At 43.0% G+C, this 19,032-nt stretch overlaps 1 protein-coding gene across 1 annotated transcript in view; it reads left to right on the top strand.

The window, feature by feature from the left end:
• Nucleotides 1-19,032, top strand: part of LOC143960160 (uncharacterized) — a 139,250-nt gene that overhangs the window by 48,483 nt on the left and 71,735 nt on the right. Inside the window, exons 2-3 of the mRNA XM_077468473.1 lie at nt 6,887-7,069; nt 9,782-9,871. Of these exons, the coding sequence (XP_077324599.1) occupies nt 6,887-7,069; nt 9,782-9,871 (273 nt within the window). The remainder of the gene's footprint in view (nt 1-6,886; nt 7,070-9,781; nt 9,872-19,032) is intronic.

A 19,032-nucleotide genomic window follows, 5' to 3' on the forward strand; every position in this document is an offset into this window, starting at 1 on the left:
CATGTGGGAGGAGGAAGGGCCGCGGAAGCTGATGAAAGTTAGTGTGGAGGCTGAAGCTCACAGTGCCCGGCGCTGCATGTTACTGGTCTGATATCTGCTTTGCTGAGCAGGGCAGTGCCAGCATAAGCACTTGAGGGACCGTTGGCTTCAGTGCCCCCCTCTCCTGCCCCCCTAAGGTGGTCCTATACTGGCGCCATCCCTGTCAGCCTCAGAGGCGGCTCTCTAATTAGACAGATCAGACGGACGCGAGGCCCCTCCCAGTGCGAGGGCCTAAGGCGACCGCCTAATATGCCTAATTAGAGAGCCGCCTGTGTGGCTGTCAAGCCAAACACTTTCTAATTACCTGGTATAAAAGTCATGACATTCTGGCATATACACCATGGCATACATTGACAATTCAGCACTAAAATCAGCAAATACTAATGCAGCTGTGCCCAAAAACAGAATTATGTGAATTACAAAATCTAGTTGAACAGTGAAGCCACAACAATGTCCTTATAGATAGGCACTATAATGTGTTTAAAATCATAGGTATTCATTTGCCTGGTAAAGATGGCTATTGAACTTCCTTTTTCTCGGTTCGTCGTACGTCACCACGTTCCCACGTTTGTAATTGTTGGCCAACATTTGTATGACCGTGTGTATGCAAGACAAGTTGGAGCCAACAACCTTCCACGGTTTTGTTGTCGGAAAGTCTGATTGTGTGTAAGGGACATAAGTCCTGCCTTTTTCTTGTGTTAAGCCCTGCCTCTGTAGTCTCCCTCTCTGAGTCTGCTTGGCTCCCACACAGCCGACCATCATGGAAACTAAAATTTAAGTGATCACCTTTCATAACATGTAATCTAGAGCCAGTGTCACATGCCTCCCATCATGATTGAGAAGTATTTTCCCCACAAACAGGACATTCGTACTGGTGGTGGCTGCAAGTTGCAAGATGGTGAAGGCAAGCTCTGTCTTCTCCCCTTACAGAAATAGTATAGTTCTTTAAGACCTATGAAAATGCTAAAATTACATTTAAGTATACACTTCCGTGACCGTTAGTACAAGACATGCTATAAAAATTACTTCCAACAAAAATAACGGCAGAGAAAAACAGACATAGGTTTTCATTATCATTTTGTATTGTATAAGTATACCATCTTGTTACTAAGGTAGGTTTTACTGTAGTCATAAACATGACTTCCATCTTGTTACATGCTACTGTAGACTGTATGTATTACATCTTGTGACTAGTTTAGGTTTAAAAGCTGTGTTTAGAGACATTTCAAACGCCAAACGCCACTAAGCGTGTTAACTTGCTTTTTAGCCACGTTTCGTTTACAGGCATTTTTTTTTTTTGGCTATTTAAAAAAAAAAAAAAAACATGGCTTCCATCTTGTTACATGCTACTGTATACTGTATGTATTACATCTTGTTCCTAAGGTAGGTTTTACTGTAAATCATTTGTCTGGATTAGCATTTGGAACACCAAAGTCAGCTCTTAAGGTACCCCAGTCTAAAAACATTAATGTATCAATAACAAACCTGAGCCTGGGATGATGCTCACAACTGCCTTGATGAAATTAACTTCACATCAGAAGCCCCCTTCACATCCAAGGTCCTCCCAACATGTCAGAGGTCCCACCATAATATTTAAGGTCTAATCCCATCAAAGTCTCCTCTTCATGTCATAGTCCACTCTTCAAGTCAAAGGTCTCCTATCACGTTTGAGATCCCTCCATAGCATCGGAGTACCCCCTTCACGCCAGAGGCCTCTGATCACATCAGAGCTCCTCTATCACATCAGAGCCCCGCTATCACATTAGGGTCCCTCTATCACATCAGGGTCCCTCTATCACATCGGGGTCCCTCTATCACATCAGGGTCTCCCCTATACATCAGAGGACAATCAATAGGTATGTGGGCAGGGCCTACGTGTATTTTTTTGCAGATATAACAAAATGCTTTAAATGTTACAATTAACAGACCTAAAGCTATAATAAAGTATATATAAACCTAAGGAAAAATTTGAATATATTACAGCTTAGCAGTCCTGAGATCTAGTGGCTAGTTTACTTTTTTCTGCAAATACAAAAAAAACACTTGTTAATGACAGAAATCCAGAAAGACCAACAGTCAAAGGTCAGTTGTTTTACCAGCATGCCCATGAAAAAAAAAATGAATGTCCCTGCATTGTTTTTTCCCTGACATCCGGTAGATGATGATGGTCCCTATGGTGGACTGGAGAGAGGACAGCACTGTGGGGTAATAGCCGGGTGTGCTGGAGGCAAGCACTACAACACCTTCTCTCCCATGGGTATGGTTGCCTTGCAACTTTTACTAGTTTCTTGCTGGTTGTTGTTTATGACTTCTGCTGTGGTTGATATTTAGCTTGTATTGTTGTTTGATGGAACAACATTTTTTATTTGATCTTATGTACATTCATACTACTCTATATCTAGCGCATTATATGAACCAATCATTGCAGTATGACTTTTTTTTTTACAGATAAATTGGTTATAATTTTAACTGACCACTGCATGTTATACACTGGGCTTTATATGACATGCTCCTGAACATTGCACTCTGTACACACTGGGCTGTATACTATATACTCCTGACCCCTACCTTTTTAATGCTATATTGTAGCAATTGTTGGTTGATAAATAGTCACTGACTATGTTAATGAAGTTCTTCTTCAAGGTAGGCTGTGATCAGAAAGGAATTTGTAATGGAGCAGTTCTGCTTTATACAAAAGATAGTGAGGTTTTGTGACACCGTAATTAGAGCATATTTTTGGGGGTACAAGGGCTGTGACATATGTTACCTTGCACAGTACACAGTGTGTAGGCAAAAGTTTTAAGCCCTTCCCACTGTTAGTGAAATATTGTCACACAATTGTTCTGCTCTGGGTTCCCAAAACAAAACCCACCTAGTAAAAAAAAAAGAGTGTAACTACGACCCTGTCTGCACCAGTGTATACAGAATTTCACTGTAGCACCCTGGTGATTATGCAAGGTTGCTAACAAAATTTAGTTTGCCAGGTAGTAATTGTCCTGGTTAATTGTTAGTAGATCCACTGATTCCTCTCAATTTTCTTGAATTGCTTTCACCCTTTTTCTTCTGTCACTAGGTGGCACTGTGGCCGGTGACATTAGACTGACAAGGGCTTTGCAAGGTCAGATTATGAATGGATGGCGTCTCAGCCAATTGGCACGGGTTTCTTTAGTCCCTTGGCCTGCAGGGAGAGCCTATTTATTTGGCTGGACTCAGGTGATCTGGGCTCTGTGCTACCCGGACGGCTGTCTAGGTGGATGCATGTTATGTTGCCCCGGGTTGCTAGGCTGGAAGTCAGAGGCCTATCCCGGGACACCTGGCTTCTAGGCTGCCTGAGGCCTATCTAGGAGCAGGAGAAGCAGTGTAGGGTTGGGACTGTAGGATTGAAGTCAAGCCGAGTTGCAAAGGTTCAGCCGGGCGGGGAACCAGTTGTGGTGAGAGGTAAAAGGGAAGCAGTCGCCACTAGGGGACATCCACCTTGTTACCGGAGACCACTGTGAGTAAGCTCGAGCAAGTACCAGAGCAGTCTTCTCACCAGCTGGGGAAGGTGAAGAAGTGAGAAAGCTTCAGCGAGTGCCAAGCCAGAGATCCAGCGGGTTAGTGAGAGACTGGGAGAAGAACTCAGGGGATCCAGTGACAATTGGATCTGGAAGTCTAGTGAGAGACTGGGAGCTCAGTAAGTGAAGATTTACAGTGGGATACTTTGAGATAGGAGAATTACTATTCTGTGTTACTAAGAGTTATGTGCAAATACTTTTAGTGACTGTTACAAGTTCAGTTGCCATAGGAGACAGCGGTCCTACCTATACAAACATGGCATATGGCCAGGGCTGTTTTTAAGGCAGGGCAAAAGGGGCAGCTGGCCTGGGCCCTGTCATTGTTGTGGGTCCCAAAGCAGCTGCCTCATACTTGCCAATTATCCCAGTTTAAACTCCCTTGTCTCTTCCTGTGTCCTGATATCTCAGTGTGAAGTGCTGCTTCTAATGCTGCCCAGCTCTGCCCTATTGTTGTTTATAGATGACTCACCTACAGACCCTTTGTTTACATGTAAATAACCAGCATTCATATGTAAATAGCAGCAAAATTCATATGTAAATAGCTGCATCCGGCAGCATAGATATGTAAATAAAGGTGGCATCCTCATGTATAGCATGACCCCTGGAGTGAGGAGATGGTGTGCTGTAACCTCTAGCAACAAATCAGTGAGCAGTAATGTGTGCTATAACCTCTAGCAACCAGTCAGCGAGCGGTAATGATACACTGTAACCTCTGACAACCAATCACAATAGCTGCCTGATCTGATTCAGTAAACTGATTTTGAATCTAGCGGCTATTTATTGTATGTCTCAGAGCAGGTGGAGAGCAAAACTGCATGGGGGGGGGGGGGGGGGCAAGAAAAGTTTTGCCCAGGGTCCAATCAATATTAAAGATGGCCCTGCATCCAGCTGAAGAAAAATATAAAACATAGAGGAGCACCAGTTCAGTAAAATTGCCTTTATGTCTTATAAAACAAGTAAAAGTCTCACTTACATGGAGAATCAATAATGTGCGAGTAAACGACCAGCTGTTCCCTCAAGCAGGCAATGTCTCGAAATGAAGATTGTAGCAATATCATCCGCAGAGCGCTGGGGGGGAAGCTCAGCTGTGCTCTGCAATCCGCACAGACACAGACTGGCTCGTGAGGACAGCGTAAGATGTCAGCGGGGGACACCAGGAGACACAATGCGTTTCTGAGCATGTGCCAAGTCCAGAACGGACATGCGCGCTCCTTTATCAAGTGTAGGTGTGAGGAAAACAGCGGTGAGCAGCGTTTAAATAGGGGGATGAGCGAACAACAAAATTAACCAACTAATGTACACTTACGGGCCGAAGTAGCAGCCCCATTGACAGTAATGGTCACAATAACTAAATATATATGTTTATATATAAATAAAGGTGAAATTAATGATAAAAAAAATCAATAATTGAATGGAAATAAAATTGAAAAGATGATGAAATAAAAATAATAATAAAAATAAAAATAAACATGCAAATAAAAGTGAATATGAAAATAAAAATAAAAATACAAAAATAAATAAAAATAATAATAAAAATACATATAAATGTAAAAATAAAAATGAATTATAAGTGAAATGAAAAAGAATGAAGATGGATTAAATATACAAAATAAATGGAAAAATAAATGGAAAAATGAAGATAAAAATCAAAAAAATAAATATGAAGAAGTTTTTTTTAGTAGTTCTTTTAGTAGGGAGCTCTGTATTATATAATCGGAATCTCTAGTGCAATTCTGTCTGAGTCTACATAACTGACCCTTGGGAATGTTTTTCACCCATTTTCATCACCCCAAGTGCACGTTAAAGTTGGATCCATATGCATCCATATCTGAATACATTATCACACATCAATATTGTCTTATACTAATATTTTTTATTATTTGTCATTTATTATCTATCATTTATTATTTTAGCTCTTTCACTTACTCATTTATTATTATCATTATTTCTTAATTCATATATGTATTGTGAATTATCCTTTTTCTTATTAGTATTACTATTATTATCATTTTTATTTTTAATTACTTTCATAATTATTATTATTTTTTATTTTTTATATAGCATTCTTCTTCTTATTTTTTTTTTTGATTTTTATCTTAATTTTTCCATTTATTTTTCCATTTATTTTGTATATTTAATCCATTTTCATTCTTTTTCATTTCACTTATCTCATTTTTATTTTTACATTTATATGTATTATTATTTTTATTTATTTTTGTATTTTTAATTTTATTATTTTTTTTTTTTCATCATCCTCTCAATTTTATTTCCATTCAATTATTGATTTTTTTATTATTAATTTCACCTTTATTTATATATAAACATATATATTTAGTTATTGTGACCATTACTGTCAATGGGGCTGCTACTTCAGCCCGTGAGTGTACATTATTGGGTTAATTTTATTGTTCGCTCATCCCCCTATTTAAATGCTGTTCACCGCTGTGGACTTGGCACATGCTCAGAAACGCGTTGTGTCTCCTGGTGAGAGGAGCTGCCCCCTGTGATCTTGCAGATGTACCATTGGTCCCACATCCATTACAGCCAGCAAGTGACCCCAATTGGATCTGTCACAGTGTTCAAGTACCTTTTAAACTTTGAATGAACTTTTAATACTAGACTGATTTTAATTAGACATCTGAGCCTCAAGCGCCAGCACCTTGTGTTGTTTTTACTATGCATCCAGCTGGAGGCTTTTCCCTGTATAGCTGTCTACCTATAGAGTCTTGGAGTCTGGCAATTATTATTGCATCTACTCAAGGGTTTCCTGGCCCTAACCCACTCTCCCCCAGTTCTTGTTACAAGACAATAAATCTCTTATTCGCATTTAAAAAGTGACTGGCGCTCATCATTTCATCTTGCATTACCCCCACCATGCCTGTTAACCCACTCTACAAGGAAGGATGTCAGCTCTCCCTAACTTTTGAGGTTACCATTAGGCCCCTGGAGGTCGGGACCTTGTTACATCACTCTTGCCTCCAAACCCTTCTGAATTATACAGAAGCTTTCTCCATTCCCACCGCTCTATAGTATACTGTACCTCCACCCCAACCCCAACCCCAATGTATATAGAACTTTATATTTTCCCCTAAACCCATAGAACTTCTCTCTTCTGCCAACCCCAACAGCAGTATATAAAGCAGCATTGTCCCTGAGAAAACCCCTTTTGCCCTATCAGTGTATACAATACATTTCTCTCTCCCCTCAAGCCCAATGTAGGGCCCAAAATATATGACAACAATTTGATATTGAATCACTGCAATATTGTTCATTCTTATTTCTTTTTAAAACAGACTACTGTTATATTTCCATGGAACAGATCACCAATGGATTTATTGCTAAAACCTATATGATTGGTACTACTGTAAAATATCAATGTGATGAAGGCTTTGAGGGTTCAGTGGAAGATACTGTAAACTATGCGTGCGTCCAAAACGCAGGAAAGGTTAAATGGATCCATGAAGACTGCTGCATCAGTAAGTTAACTTAAAAGCTTAAATAGCATTTATTGTAAGTGTATTTTATTGACATCAAATGCAAACTAACCACTGCATTGTTCATTTCAAAGAATACCACAAAAATGAAAAACACATAGATAGCTGAAGTTTTGGCCGATTCCTGCTGAATCTGCTAAAAATTCGAGCAGTGGGTGCCCCTGCAAACACCCAATGGCTTGGCAAAAGTCATTTTAAAAAGCAACTGAGTTGGGTGTAAAGTTATCAGCTGAGCAGTGACTGCATCCTATTAGATGCAGTCACTGCAGTCAAGGCTGAGCTGTGAAATGGCTACACTGTTTTTGTTTCCTGGATTAGAGGAAATGCAGGGAGAGCTGGCTAACTCACAGACAACATCACTGAGACATCCTCCCTCTTTCTATGTACTGAAACCTTATAGAAAGATGTGGGAGGGGAGGTAAGATGGAAGATGGCGCTGCCTGAAGTATGCTGAGGGCACTGACCAATCCCCAACTTGGTTTGGCAGGGAGCAGGCCCCTAAAATACTCAGGGTCAGCCCAGCTGGAGAGGAGTTGTTCAGGGGGAAGCTGGAGATGGAGTGTAAGGCTGTTGTGGCTTTTGAGGGAGCTTCTCAGTCTTGGGGGGGACCTTGGGCCTGGGCTCGGGTGCAGACAGGATCTTCTTACAACCAATGGAGGTGTCTTGGACAGGAGGCATGGGAGCAAGGAGAGGACAGCAGGAGAACACTGCCAGGGAAGTCTCCAGGACTGGGAGGCAAGCCTGAGAGGACTAGGAGCAAGCAGTCTGGGATGGGTCCACAGCCAGTAAGGAGGACTGTGGTGGCATGGGCAGAGGAAAGAGGCAGCTGCAGCCAGAATGGGTGGCAGGGCATGAAGAGGTGGCCCTGGAATCAGTAGCCATGTGAGGCAGCTAGCACTAGGACTACCATATTTTGCTACACCATAGGGGCTCGCGGTCCCTGCTTGCAAAGGGCATTTTGCTTTGGGCCTGGCTAAGGCAGTGTCAGGCCTGCAGTTCAGTGCTAGTTGGTCCTGGGAGTTGTAGTTCTAAAAGCAAGTTTGCGCTGGAGGTAGAAGAGGAGAAGTGTGTATATACCGGTGGTGTATATAGTTTCAGTTCCTAATTTCCTATTAGGGAACATAAGTACCCTATCCCCATCCAAGTTAAATCACCTAAATAAAAACAACAACAAAAAAAAGTACAAGGACTATTTCTTGACTGTTTGATGTCTGGCAATTTGTGTGCCTGGCTGTACAGGGTGAGAGATGAACCACAACCATCAGCATCCCCTACGGGGGGAACCGCTTCATATCAGCACAGTATTCCAACATGATAACGACCCGGAACACACCTTCAAGACGACCAATGCCTTGCTAAAGAAGCTAAAGGTAATGGACTGGCCAAGTATGTCTCCAGACCCAAACCCTATTGAGCATCTGTGGGGCATCCTCAGACAGAAGGTGGGGGAGCACAAGGTTTCCAACATCCACCAGCTCTGTGATGTCAACATGGAGGAGTGGAAGAGGACTCCAGTGGCAACCTGTGAAGCTCTGGTGAACTCCATGCCCAAGAGGGTTAAGGCAGTGCTGGAAAATAATGGTGGCCACACAAAAATATTAACACTTTGGGCCCCATTTGGATATGTTCACTTAGGGGTGTACTCACTTTTGTTGCCAGCGGTTTAGACATTAATGGCTGTGTGTTGAGTTATTTTGAGGGGACGGAAAATTTACACCATTATACAAGCTGTAAATCACTACTTTACATTGTAGTAAAGTGTAATTTCTTGTGTTGTCACATGAAAAGATATCAAATATTTACAAGAATGTGGGGGGTGTACTCACTTTTGTGGCATAGATTTATTTATTTATCTATTTATTTATTTTTAATTGAAGTTCATCTTTCAGCCGCGAATGTACTGGTACCATATCGCTATTTTTATACACTTATGCCCTGCACACACGGTCGGACTTTCCGACGGAAAATGTGCGATCGGATCTTGTTGGAAAATCCGATTGTGTGTGGGCTCCATTGAAATTTTTCCTTCAGATTTTCCGACACACAAAGTTTGAGAGCTGGATCTAAAATTTTCCGACAACAAAATCCGATCGTTAAATTCCAATTGTGTGTAGACAATTTTGATGGGACAAAGTGCCACGCATGCTCAGAATAAATTGCGAGACAAAACCTATTGGCTACTGTCCTCTTTATAGTCCTGACATATGTGTTTGACGACACCTCATTCAGAGCGATCGGAATTTCTGACAACTTTGTGTGACCGTGTGTATGCAAGACAAGTTTGGGCCAAAATCCATCTGAAAAAATCAGATGGATTTTGTCGTTGGAATGTCCGACCGTTTATATGAGGCATTAGCCATTATCTGGCCGGCCCCTGGTGAAGTAGCCAAATTTCGATCCATCTATGGCCAGCTTAACAAACAGATCCTTTCAGCAATTTAGGTTGTTTATTGTGAAACTGAAACAGAATTACATGTCACAAAGAAGGCTTACTACATTTGGACAAATAAAAGTGATTGATAGAAAATGCTATCAATTGTTTTCATGTATGTGCAGGGTGTAAAGAAATACCTAGTGAGAGCCTGGGTAGACAGAAACACTGATAGCTAGAAAGAGTGTGAATATTTTCTAAAGAAATATGTCAGCCTTTTAAATGGTCCATATTTTAAAATAAGAATGTTATTTTTTTTGCAGAGGAGAACATAGTTTTTAATACTGCCCCTGTCTGCGAGAGAACAGCAAATAATGATTCTTTGAGCAATGAAGAGGAAACAACATGGACAGGTAACAGCACACAAACCACTGAATTAAAACTCAGTTACCAATAATCAGGTATAGCCGGGGTTTGATAAGGGTTTAATAAGTGTATCAATACCCTGTGTTTATGCAGCATTTTATTTAGCACTTTGAAAGCCTCACAACCACAGTTGAATGTCTGCCATGAATTTTACAATCGCACCATGCAGTGCTGTTCATACAGAAGCGACAGTGTTCTGTTGTGTTAAAAAATAAGCAACATGTCACTTTCAGGAGGCATCAATGTTTGTCAACCGCCTCCATCCGTTCCAATGGTAATAACCATACTCCCACCTATAGCATTTATGGCGTGTTAGTGAAGCATTTGTGTAGCGCCGGCTCCTGAAGAGCGCGCGCTATGTGTCAAATTTAAGGTTACACCTGAACTACAGTTTGGTTTGAGAACAATTGTCTAAATTTGGACTTCAGCATCAGTCTGACTGGACTATGAGATGTTCAGCCTGGCCACAGGGTGCACTGCCTCTTCTGGCAGGCATGGAACTATGGTCTGGTTGGGTGCTTAAGTTACTCTCTCTCGGAGCCCGGCCAGTAGGAGTGTCGCTCTTGCTGTGCTTTCTGGGAGAGGGTATTTAGGATGCAGATGTCATGTGGTTTGGGGTTCCGGTCCAGAAGGATGTACTGACTTCATGGTTCTGGTCCTCCTGACCAGCCCCCACGAAGGCTATGGCCTGGGGTGTGGATCCACACGATCTTGTTGTCTCGTGGCTGGCAGCCAGAGGCAAGGAAACTAAAGGAGGATTCTGAGGTGTTTGGGTGCCGTCTACGGTTTGGGAGAGACCCATTAGCTTCATAGCATTCCAGGGGAGCACTCTTCAGAAGAAGACAACGTACGGGTTGATTTCTTAGTAAGAGCCTGGAAGGGCTGAAGTACCCAAGAGAATCCGGTCTCGTGGATATCACCAAGCTGGCTGAAAGATCCAGGTATCACACGAGTGCTCTACAAGTTTTGTTTTCCTGCATGTTCTACAACAACGTCTGTGGCAGAGACTTATCCTTGTATGTTCTATAACAACGTCTGTGGCAGAGACTTGTTCCTGAATTAAGCACCTTGTTGGCTGCTAGGCCTTGTGAGAGAGGGACTGTCCAACTTGAGTGAACATCCAGTTGTGAATGGCCATTTTCTGGATGCAGTCAAAGTAAGCAAGTTCTTCAACATTGACTTTGACACTTGGAGTACCTGAACTTCCTTTCCAACCCTCTGATCCCATTTTAAGAGACTGTTCATTGTCTACGTTTTTGCAAATAAAATCCATTTAAGTGGATCTATCGTCAGTCTCTCAAGTTACTGGGCCATCTACCATGGGACACCCCTAGACGTGAAGTGAGGAGAAAGAAGGTAGCCGTGAGCCCAATCTAACCAGAAGCTTTTTACGGGGGTTAGTGCTACATTTATAAAGTGTTAGCTGGGCACTGGGGGAGAGACAGTATAGGTTCCTGTATCCCAGAATGCACTGAATAGAGAATTAAGACAGAGCAGCTCCAGACACTGTACAGAACAGCCATGTGTTAACATCATTTTCTTCTGTGTGCACGGTGGCTGGTCAGCAAGCAGTTAATGGTTTGGAGACACAAATTTCACCTAGTCGAGCAGAGAGGAAGTGGGAGCAGGTACTTGTGAAAACTAGGTCCCCCCGCCCCAAAAATGACATACCAAATGTGAAAGAGGAGGTGGGGGAGGAATACTTGGGGAAGTTCTGCTTTAACCAAGCCTCAATATAGAGGAAAAGCAACACTTTCATGGGCATTGATCAAGCATTTCTAAAAAAAAAATTTAACGCTTTATAAACACAATGAAAACACGTCATAAACACATTATAAATGCTTTAGGTGCGTTAATGAGCCTTGCTTTGTTCTTCATAATCAGCACACAGTGAATGAGCTCTAAGGAAGTATTAAAACCTATTTTAGATTATTTTTTGCTGTCTGTGTCCCTCTTGGGAGATTTCCTTTCACTATCTGTACAGGAGACACAAGAGGAAATGAGTAATCTCTATAAAGCAAGGGGAAATCCCCTCTTAGACATGTGTCACTGGAACATTCACCTCTTGTTCTTAGGACAAAGCTAAAATTTGGAGTTTCCCCCAGCTTTTGGCCTAACTGGGACACAGTTAGCAATAAAACCCTGACAAGGATTTTAATCCATCATTACTTTTTATTTTAAAGTTAAAGGTTACAGAACTGTTTCATGCAGATAGAATGTGCACTTATAGCTCCCATCCCAAATACAAGTTTGATGAAAAATAAAATAAATACTTCAGCTCTGCTTCTGATGCTTTGAGAGGCGCGAGCAATGTCATTATGACTCAAGAGACAAGGGTTAGTTCACCTTTACAAAAAAACTGCCATTGCACATAATGGTTGTATGTAGATAAAGACAAACTGTGCAGCTCTAACTAAAGTCACAAAATCCCCTTGCTACGGGTGTAGGCAATTTGCATACCTCATGGAAATGAGCTCTTAACCACTTGCTTACTGGGCACTTAAACCCCCCTCAGTCCCAGACCAATTTTCAGCTTTCAGTGCTCTCACATTTTGAATGACAATTACTCAGTCATGCAACACTGTAACCAAATGATTTTTTTGTCCTTTTCTTCATACCAATAGAGCTTTCTTTTGGTGGTATTTGATCACCTCTCTGTTTTTTATTTTCTGCGCTATAAATGACAAAAGACCGAAAATTTTGAAAAAAAATGAATTTTTCTTCGTTTCTGTGACAAAATTTAGCAAATTAGCAATTTTTCTTCATAAATTTTGGCCACAATTTATACTACTACACATCTTTGGTAAAAATAACTCAAATTTTTGCATATTATATGATCTGTGTGAAATTTATAGAGTCTACAAGTTATGGTGCAAATCATAAAGATTTGCAAAAAAAGATCACATCTGATATACTAAGGCCTATCTCCATTCTTGAGACCCTAACAAGCCAGGAAAGTACAAATGCCCCCCAAATGACCCCTTTTTGGAAAGTAGACATTCCAATGTATTTAGTAAGAGGCATGGTTAGTTATTTTAAGTTGTCATTTTTTCCCATAATTCTTTGCAAAATTAAGATTTTTTTTTTTTTTTTCCACAAAATTTTCATTGTAATAGCTTATTTCTCCCACACGGAATGTGCATACCACAAATAACACCCCAAAATACATTCTCCTACTCCTCCTGAGTATAACGATACCACATGTGTGAGACTTTCGCACAGCCTGACCACATACAGAGGCCTAATTTTGAAGTAGCACCTTCAGGCATTCTAGGAGCATAAATTACACATTTCATTTCTCAACCACCTATTACAGTTTTGAAGGCCCTGGAACACCAGGGCAATGGAAACGTCCAGAAAATGACCCCATTTTGGAAAGCTAACACCCCAACGTATAATCTATGAGGCATAATGAGTCTTTTCAATGGTTCATTTTTTTCCAGAAGTTTTCGGAAAATGTGGAAAAAAATGAAAACGCATTTTTTTTTTACACAAAGTTGTCCGTTTATAAGATATTTCCAACGCATAGCATTTACATAGCAAAAATAACACCCCAAAATACGTTCTACTACTCCTCCTGAGTATAACGATACCACATGTGTGAGACTTTTACACAGCCTGACCACATACAGAGGCCTAATTTTGAAGTAGCACCTTCAGGCATTCTAGGAGCATAAATTACACATTTCATTTCTCAACCACCTATTACAGTTTTGAAGGCTCTGGAACACCAGGGCAATGGAAACGTCCAGAAAATGACCCCATTTTGGAAAGCTAACACCCCAACGTATAATCTATGAGGCATAATGAGTCTTTTCAATGGTTCATTTTTTTCCAGAAGTTTTCGGAAAATGTGGAAAAAAATGAAAACGCATTTTTTTTTACACAAAGTTGTCCGTTTATAAGATATTTCCAACGCATAGCATTTACATAGCAAAAATAACACCCCAAAATACGTTCTACTACTCCTCCTGAGTATAACGATACCACATGTGTGAGACTTTTACACAGCCTGACCACATACAGAGGCCTAATTTTGAAGTAGCACCTTCAGGCATTCTAGGAGCATAAATTACACATTTCATTTCTCAACCACCTATTACAGTTTTGAAGGCCCTGGAACACCAGGGCAATGGAAACGTCCAGAAAATGACCCCATTTTGGAAAGCTAACACCCCAACGTATAATCTATGAGGCATAATGAGTCTTTTCAATGGTTCATTTTTTTCCAGAAGTTTTCGGAAAATGTGGAAAAAAATGAAAACGCATTTTTTTTTTTACACAAAGTTGTCCGTTTATAAGATATTTCCAACACATAGCATTTACATAGCAAAAATAACACCCCAAAAAACATTCTACTACTCCTCCTGAGTATAACGATACCACATGTGTGAGACGTTTATACAGCCTGGCCACATACAGAGGCGCAACATGCAAGAAACACCGTCGGCGTTCCAGGGACACATAGCCTGCACATACCAAGAATTACACCCCCAAATACATTATGCTGAGCAAAGGGTAAAGAAAAGATTACCTGTGGTTTTAGAAGCGCAGTTGTCCACAGGAGGATATCACTGGTCCAGGCAGCAGGCAGGGACTTGGTCAGCAACAGCGAACACAGTTTTTCAGGCAGCAGGCAGGGATACTGTCCATATTACAGTCCAGGGTTAGTGCAGAGATGTCAGCAGTGCCAAAAATATTGGTCCTGGTAGTAGGCAGGTCCTTGTGGTGTGGTCAGTGCAGCATGATGGCAGTAAGTCCTACAGGCAGCAGACAGAAGTAGAGCCTCGTTCAGGACAGAATGGGGATAGGGGTAGAGGCTTCTCCCTCCCAAATCTCTTTGAAGCCTCCGAGTCTCCAGACCCTAATCTAGGAATAAGAAAACAAAGAAAATTGTTTTCTTCTTCCAGAAAAACTATACTGGAGCCCCTCACATATGTGAGACCCCGTGTGGAATCCCACTAGTCCAGTTGCAGAATACAAGATCAGTCCAAGAGGCAGGCAAATATCGTGGTCAAACAGTCCAAGGTCAGTTCCAGATCAGGCAGAGATATATACAGAATCGTTAGACAGAAGCATGGTCGAATAACAGTCCAGGGTCAGTTCCAGATCAGGCAGAGGTATGTACAGAATCGTTAGGCAGAAGCGTGGTCGAATAACAGTCCAGGGTCAGTTCCAGATCAGGCAGCGGTATGTACAGAATCGGCAGGCATAAGAGTGGTCAAATAACAAGCCAGGGTCAGTTACAAAGCAGGCAGTGGCATAAGGGGTGTGAAGGTGTATGAAGGCAGGAACTGAGGATTATGTTTACCATACTTCACTAAAAATTTATTGAAGTATGGTAACGCCGAAAACAGTCGCCTATACAGAGGCCTGGTTGGGAAGGACATTGTGCACAATAATAAGATGTGTCTCTTCTGACTCCTGCTTTGGTACACACCTTACATCTTTTTTGGCGTCTTTTGCCTGTTGGTGTGGGGGGAATTTTATCCGGAAAGTGGCGCTCGGAGAGTCGACTAACAACGTCTGATCTGATATTTTCTGGTGGGCCGTTTGGGAAAATAAGGGCTGTGAAAACTTCCTCCTGGTAGCCAAAGAAACGTTTGGGGTTTTGGGTGGCGTTGCGGTAAATTACATATGAATTATAAATGGCCAATTGAAAAAAATAAATTGTTACTTTTTTGTACCAATGATATGTCCGTCTTGTGACCAGATATGGTTCCATCATTTGGTCGTTGAAGTCGACTCCTCCCATGAACAAATTATACTCGGAAATACATTTGGGTTTCTTTACGGGGCCATTCCTTCTGGGGATTTCCACGAAGGTATCGTTGTGGATAGAAGATAACATGTATACATCCCTTCTGTCCCTCCACTTCACTGCCAGAACCTCCTTGTTTCTTAGACTTGCGGTTTCTCCTTTCCGCAGCTTCTTGTTCACCAGACTTTGAGGAAAGCCCTTCCGATTCTTTTTTACAGTGCCACATGCTGGCGTCTTCTTCCGGTGAAGGTTGTGGAACAGGGGCAGAGATGTGTAGAAGTTATCTACATAGAGGTGGTAGCCTTTATCCAGTAGGGGGTATATGAGGTCCCAAACAATTTTTCCGCTGGATCCCAAATAGTCCGGACAATTAGGGGGCTGTAGCTGGGTGTCCTTCCCTTCGTACACCTTGAAGGAATATGTGTACCCTGTGGCTCGGTCACATAATTTGTAGACCTTCACCCCATAGCGGGCCCTTTTGCTGGGCATAAATTGCTTCATTCTAAGCCTGCCACTAAATTTAATAAGGGACTCATCCACACATATGTGTTGGTCCGGGGTAAACAATTTGGGGAATATCTCTGAAAAATAATTTAGTATTGGTCGAATTTTGTAAAGGCGGTCATAATTTGGATCGTTTCGTGGAAGGCACTGGGAATTGTCACTGAAATGTAAGAACCTCAGGATCATCTGATATCTGTGTCTGGGCATTACCGCGGAGAAGAGCGGTGAGTGGTGGAGGGGGTGGGTTGACCAGTAGGTACGTAATTGATTTTTTTTGTTGAGTCCCATATTAAATGTGAGGCCTAAAAAAAGCTTGAACTCCTCCACCGTTAGGTCTCTCCATTCGTAGGGACGGGCATAAAAGGAGGTCGGATTTTGAAAAATAAATTGTTGTGCATACAGGTTGCACTGGGCCACAATTGACGCCAACATGTCCTCCGTAAAAATTAAATTAAAAAAATCGATAGGGCTAAAATTCTCCGTGTCCACCTGGACTCCTGGCTGGGCGGTGAAAGGGGGAACATTGGCCTCTCCTGAATTAGGAGGAAGCCACAAGGGGTTCTGAAGGGCATAGGGAAGGCCAGCATGGCTCCTAACCCTTTGGGGCTGAGATGACACCCCACTGGTACTTGGCCTTTCTCGCTGGGGCACTGCGGTGCTGGTGGACGGCATTGCGGTGCTGGTGGACGGCACTGCGGTGCTGGTGGACGGCACTGCGGTGCTGGTGGACGGCACTGCGGTGCTGGTGGACGGCACTGCCTCACTAGAACGCCTTCGCTTGATGGGCCGGATATCTTCCTCCTCGGATTCATCAGTCAGTGTTTCACTGCTGAGGACTGGCTCATAATTTACGTCGGCTTCAGAATCCGAATCCGAAAAGGAATCTGAAGAGGAGAGCTCCCCGTTGCTCTCGTCGGCTGCGGAAATAATTTGGTACGCCTCCTCAGCGGAAAAGACACATTTAGCCATGGTAGCACTGATGGGCACTGATGAGGTGGCACAGATGGGCGCTTTTGAGGTGGCACAGATGGGCGCTTTTGAGGTGGCACAAATGGGCACTGATGGGTCGGCACAGATGTGCACTGATTTATTGCACAGATGTGCAGATTTATTGCACGGATGTGCACTGATGAGGCGGCAGATGGGCACTGCTGAGGCGGCAGATGGGCACTGCTGAGTCGGCACAGATGGGCACTGCTGAGTCGGCACAGATGGGCACTGCTGAGTCGGCAGATGGGCACTGATAGGTCAGCACAGATGTGCACTGATTTATTGCACAGATGTGCACTGATTTATTGCACGGATGTGCACTGATAAGGCAGCAGATGGGCACTGCTGAGGCGGCACAGATGGGCACTGCTGAGGCGGCACAGATGGGCACTGCTGAGGCGGCACAGATGGGCACTGCTGAGGCACAGATGGGCACCGATTGGTACAGATGGGCACCGATTGGCACTGGCGGGCACTGGCGGTGCACAGATGGGCACTGGCGGGCACTGGCGGGCACTGGTGGTGCACTGCGGGCACTGGCGGTGCACAGATGGAGCACAGGTGGGCACAGGTGGGCACTGGCGGTGCACAGGTGGGCACAGGTGGGCACAGATGGCCACAGGTGGGCACAGGTGGGCATAGGTGGGCACAGGTGGCCACAGGTGGGCACAGGTGGGCACAGGTGGGCACAGGTGGGGTAGATTTGGACGCAGGTGGGGTAGATCTGGGCACAGGTGGGGTAGATCTGGGCACTGGCAGGGTTTTTAATAGGTTTACTGTCACTTTTAGTATGCTGTAAAACTCACTAAATCCTTCGGTCTCCTCACACGCTATCGCTGTGTGAGGAGACACGTTCGGCAATGGGTGATGATCTCATTTGTTTACATTTGAGATCATCACCCATTGGAGGCGGCGATCGCGCTGTAAACGGTCGCTGTGATTGGCCGTTTACAGCGATCTGTGAACACAGATTTTCCCCGATGCGCGCTCCCGGGAGCGCGCGGGGAGCTCTTAAAGGGGACGACGTCAATAGACGTAGTCCCGAAAATTGAGATCCGCGCTGTAGCCGTCATTTGACTATAGCGCGGATCTCAAGTGGTTAAACAGTGAAAGAGTAAGTAAATTAAGGGATTTTAATCAGAGAAAAAGCTCACTCCTGTGATGGTGGAGGTAAAAAGTAACGACTAGGCGTCACTTAGGAACATCCTGGGAGTATTCCAGTCAGGCTTTGGGTGGTTTGTAAATGGCCTACACCTATAGCAAGGGTATTATTCAACTTTAGTCAGAGCTGCATGCTTTGTTTGTGTCTACAACCCTTGCCTGCTTAGGCAGTTTTTTGTATAGGTGAACTAACCCAGTGTTTCTCAACTCCAGTCTTCAAGGAGCCTGCCCCAAATGGGGGGGTCATGTTTTTTCGGGATCTCCCTCAGATGAAACGGCTGTGGTAATTATTAAGGCAGTGAAACTAATTACACCTGTGCAAAATAATGGAAAGCCTGAAAACATGACCTGTTGGGGCGCCTTGAGGACTGGAGTTGAGAAACACTGAACTAACCCTTTGAAACCTTTAAAGAATGTACTTTTGCAATAGATTGGAACACATTCTTGTGGGACTTCAAGCACCCAGCTTTCCCAGGAGGCAGCAGTAAGGCACAGTGATGCTACTTGCACTTCCAAGAATTGCTGGAAGTCAGAGTCAAGGTGAGGTTTTTTTATTTTTTATTGCTTTTTTAAGTCATTTGTATTTAGGGTGTGGAAGGCTGTAAGTGCTGTGGAACTTTAACTTTTGTGGGAGGTTCAGTTCAAGTTAAAGAGGAAGTAAACTCTCCCACTCTGATGCTTCTTTTCATTTAGTCCATTATAATAAGTGTAGCGGCCATAACCCTTTGTAGG

This window comes from Lithobates pipiens, unplaced genomic scaffold (assembly GCF_037356315.1).
Source record: "Lithobates pipiens isolate NorthernLeopardFrog02 unplaced genomic scaffold, aLitPip1_a1.2 Scaffold_8, whole genome shotgun sequence".
Taxonomy (NCBI): Eukaryota; Metazoa; Chordata; class Amphibia; order Anura; family Ranidae; genus Lithobates; species Lithobates pipiens.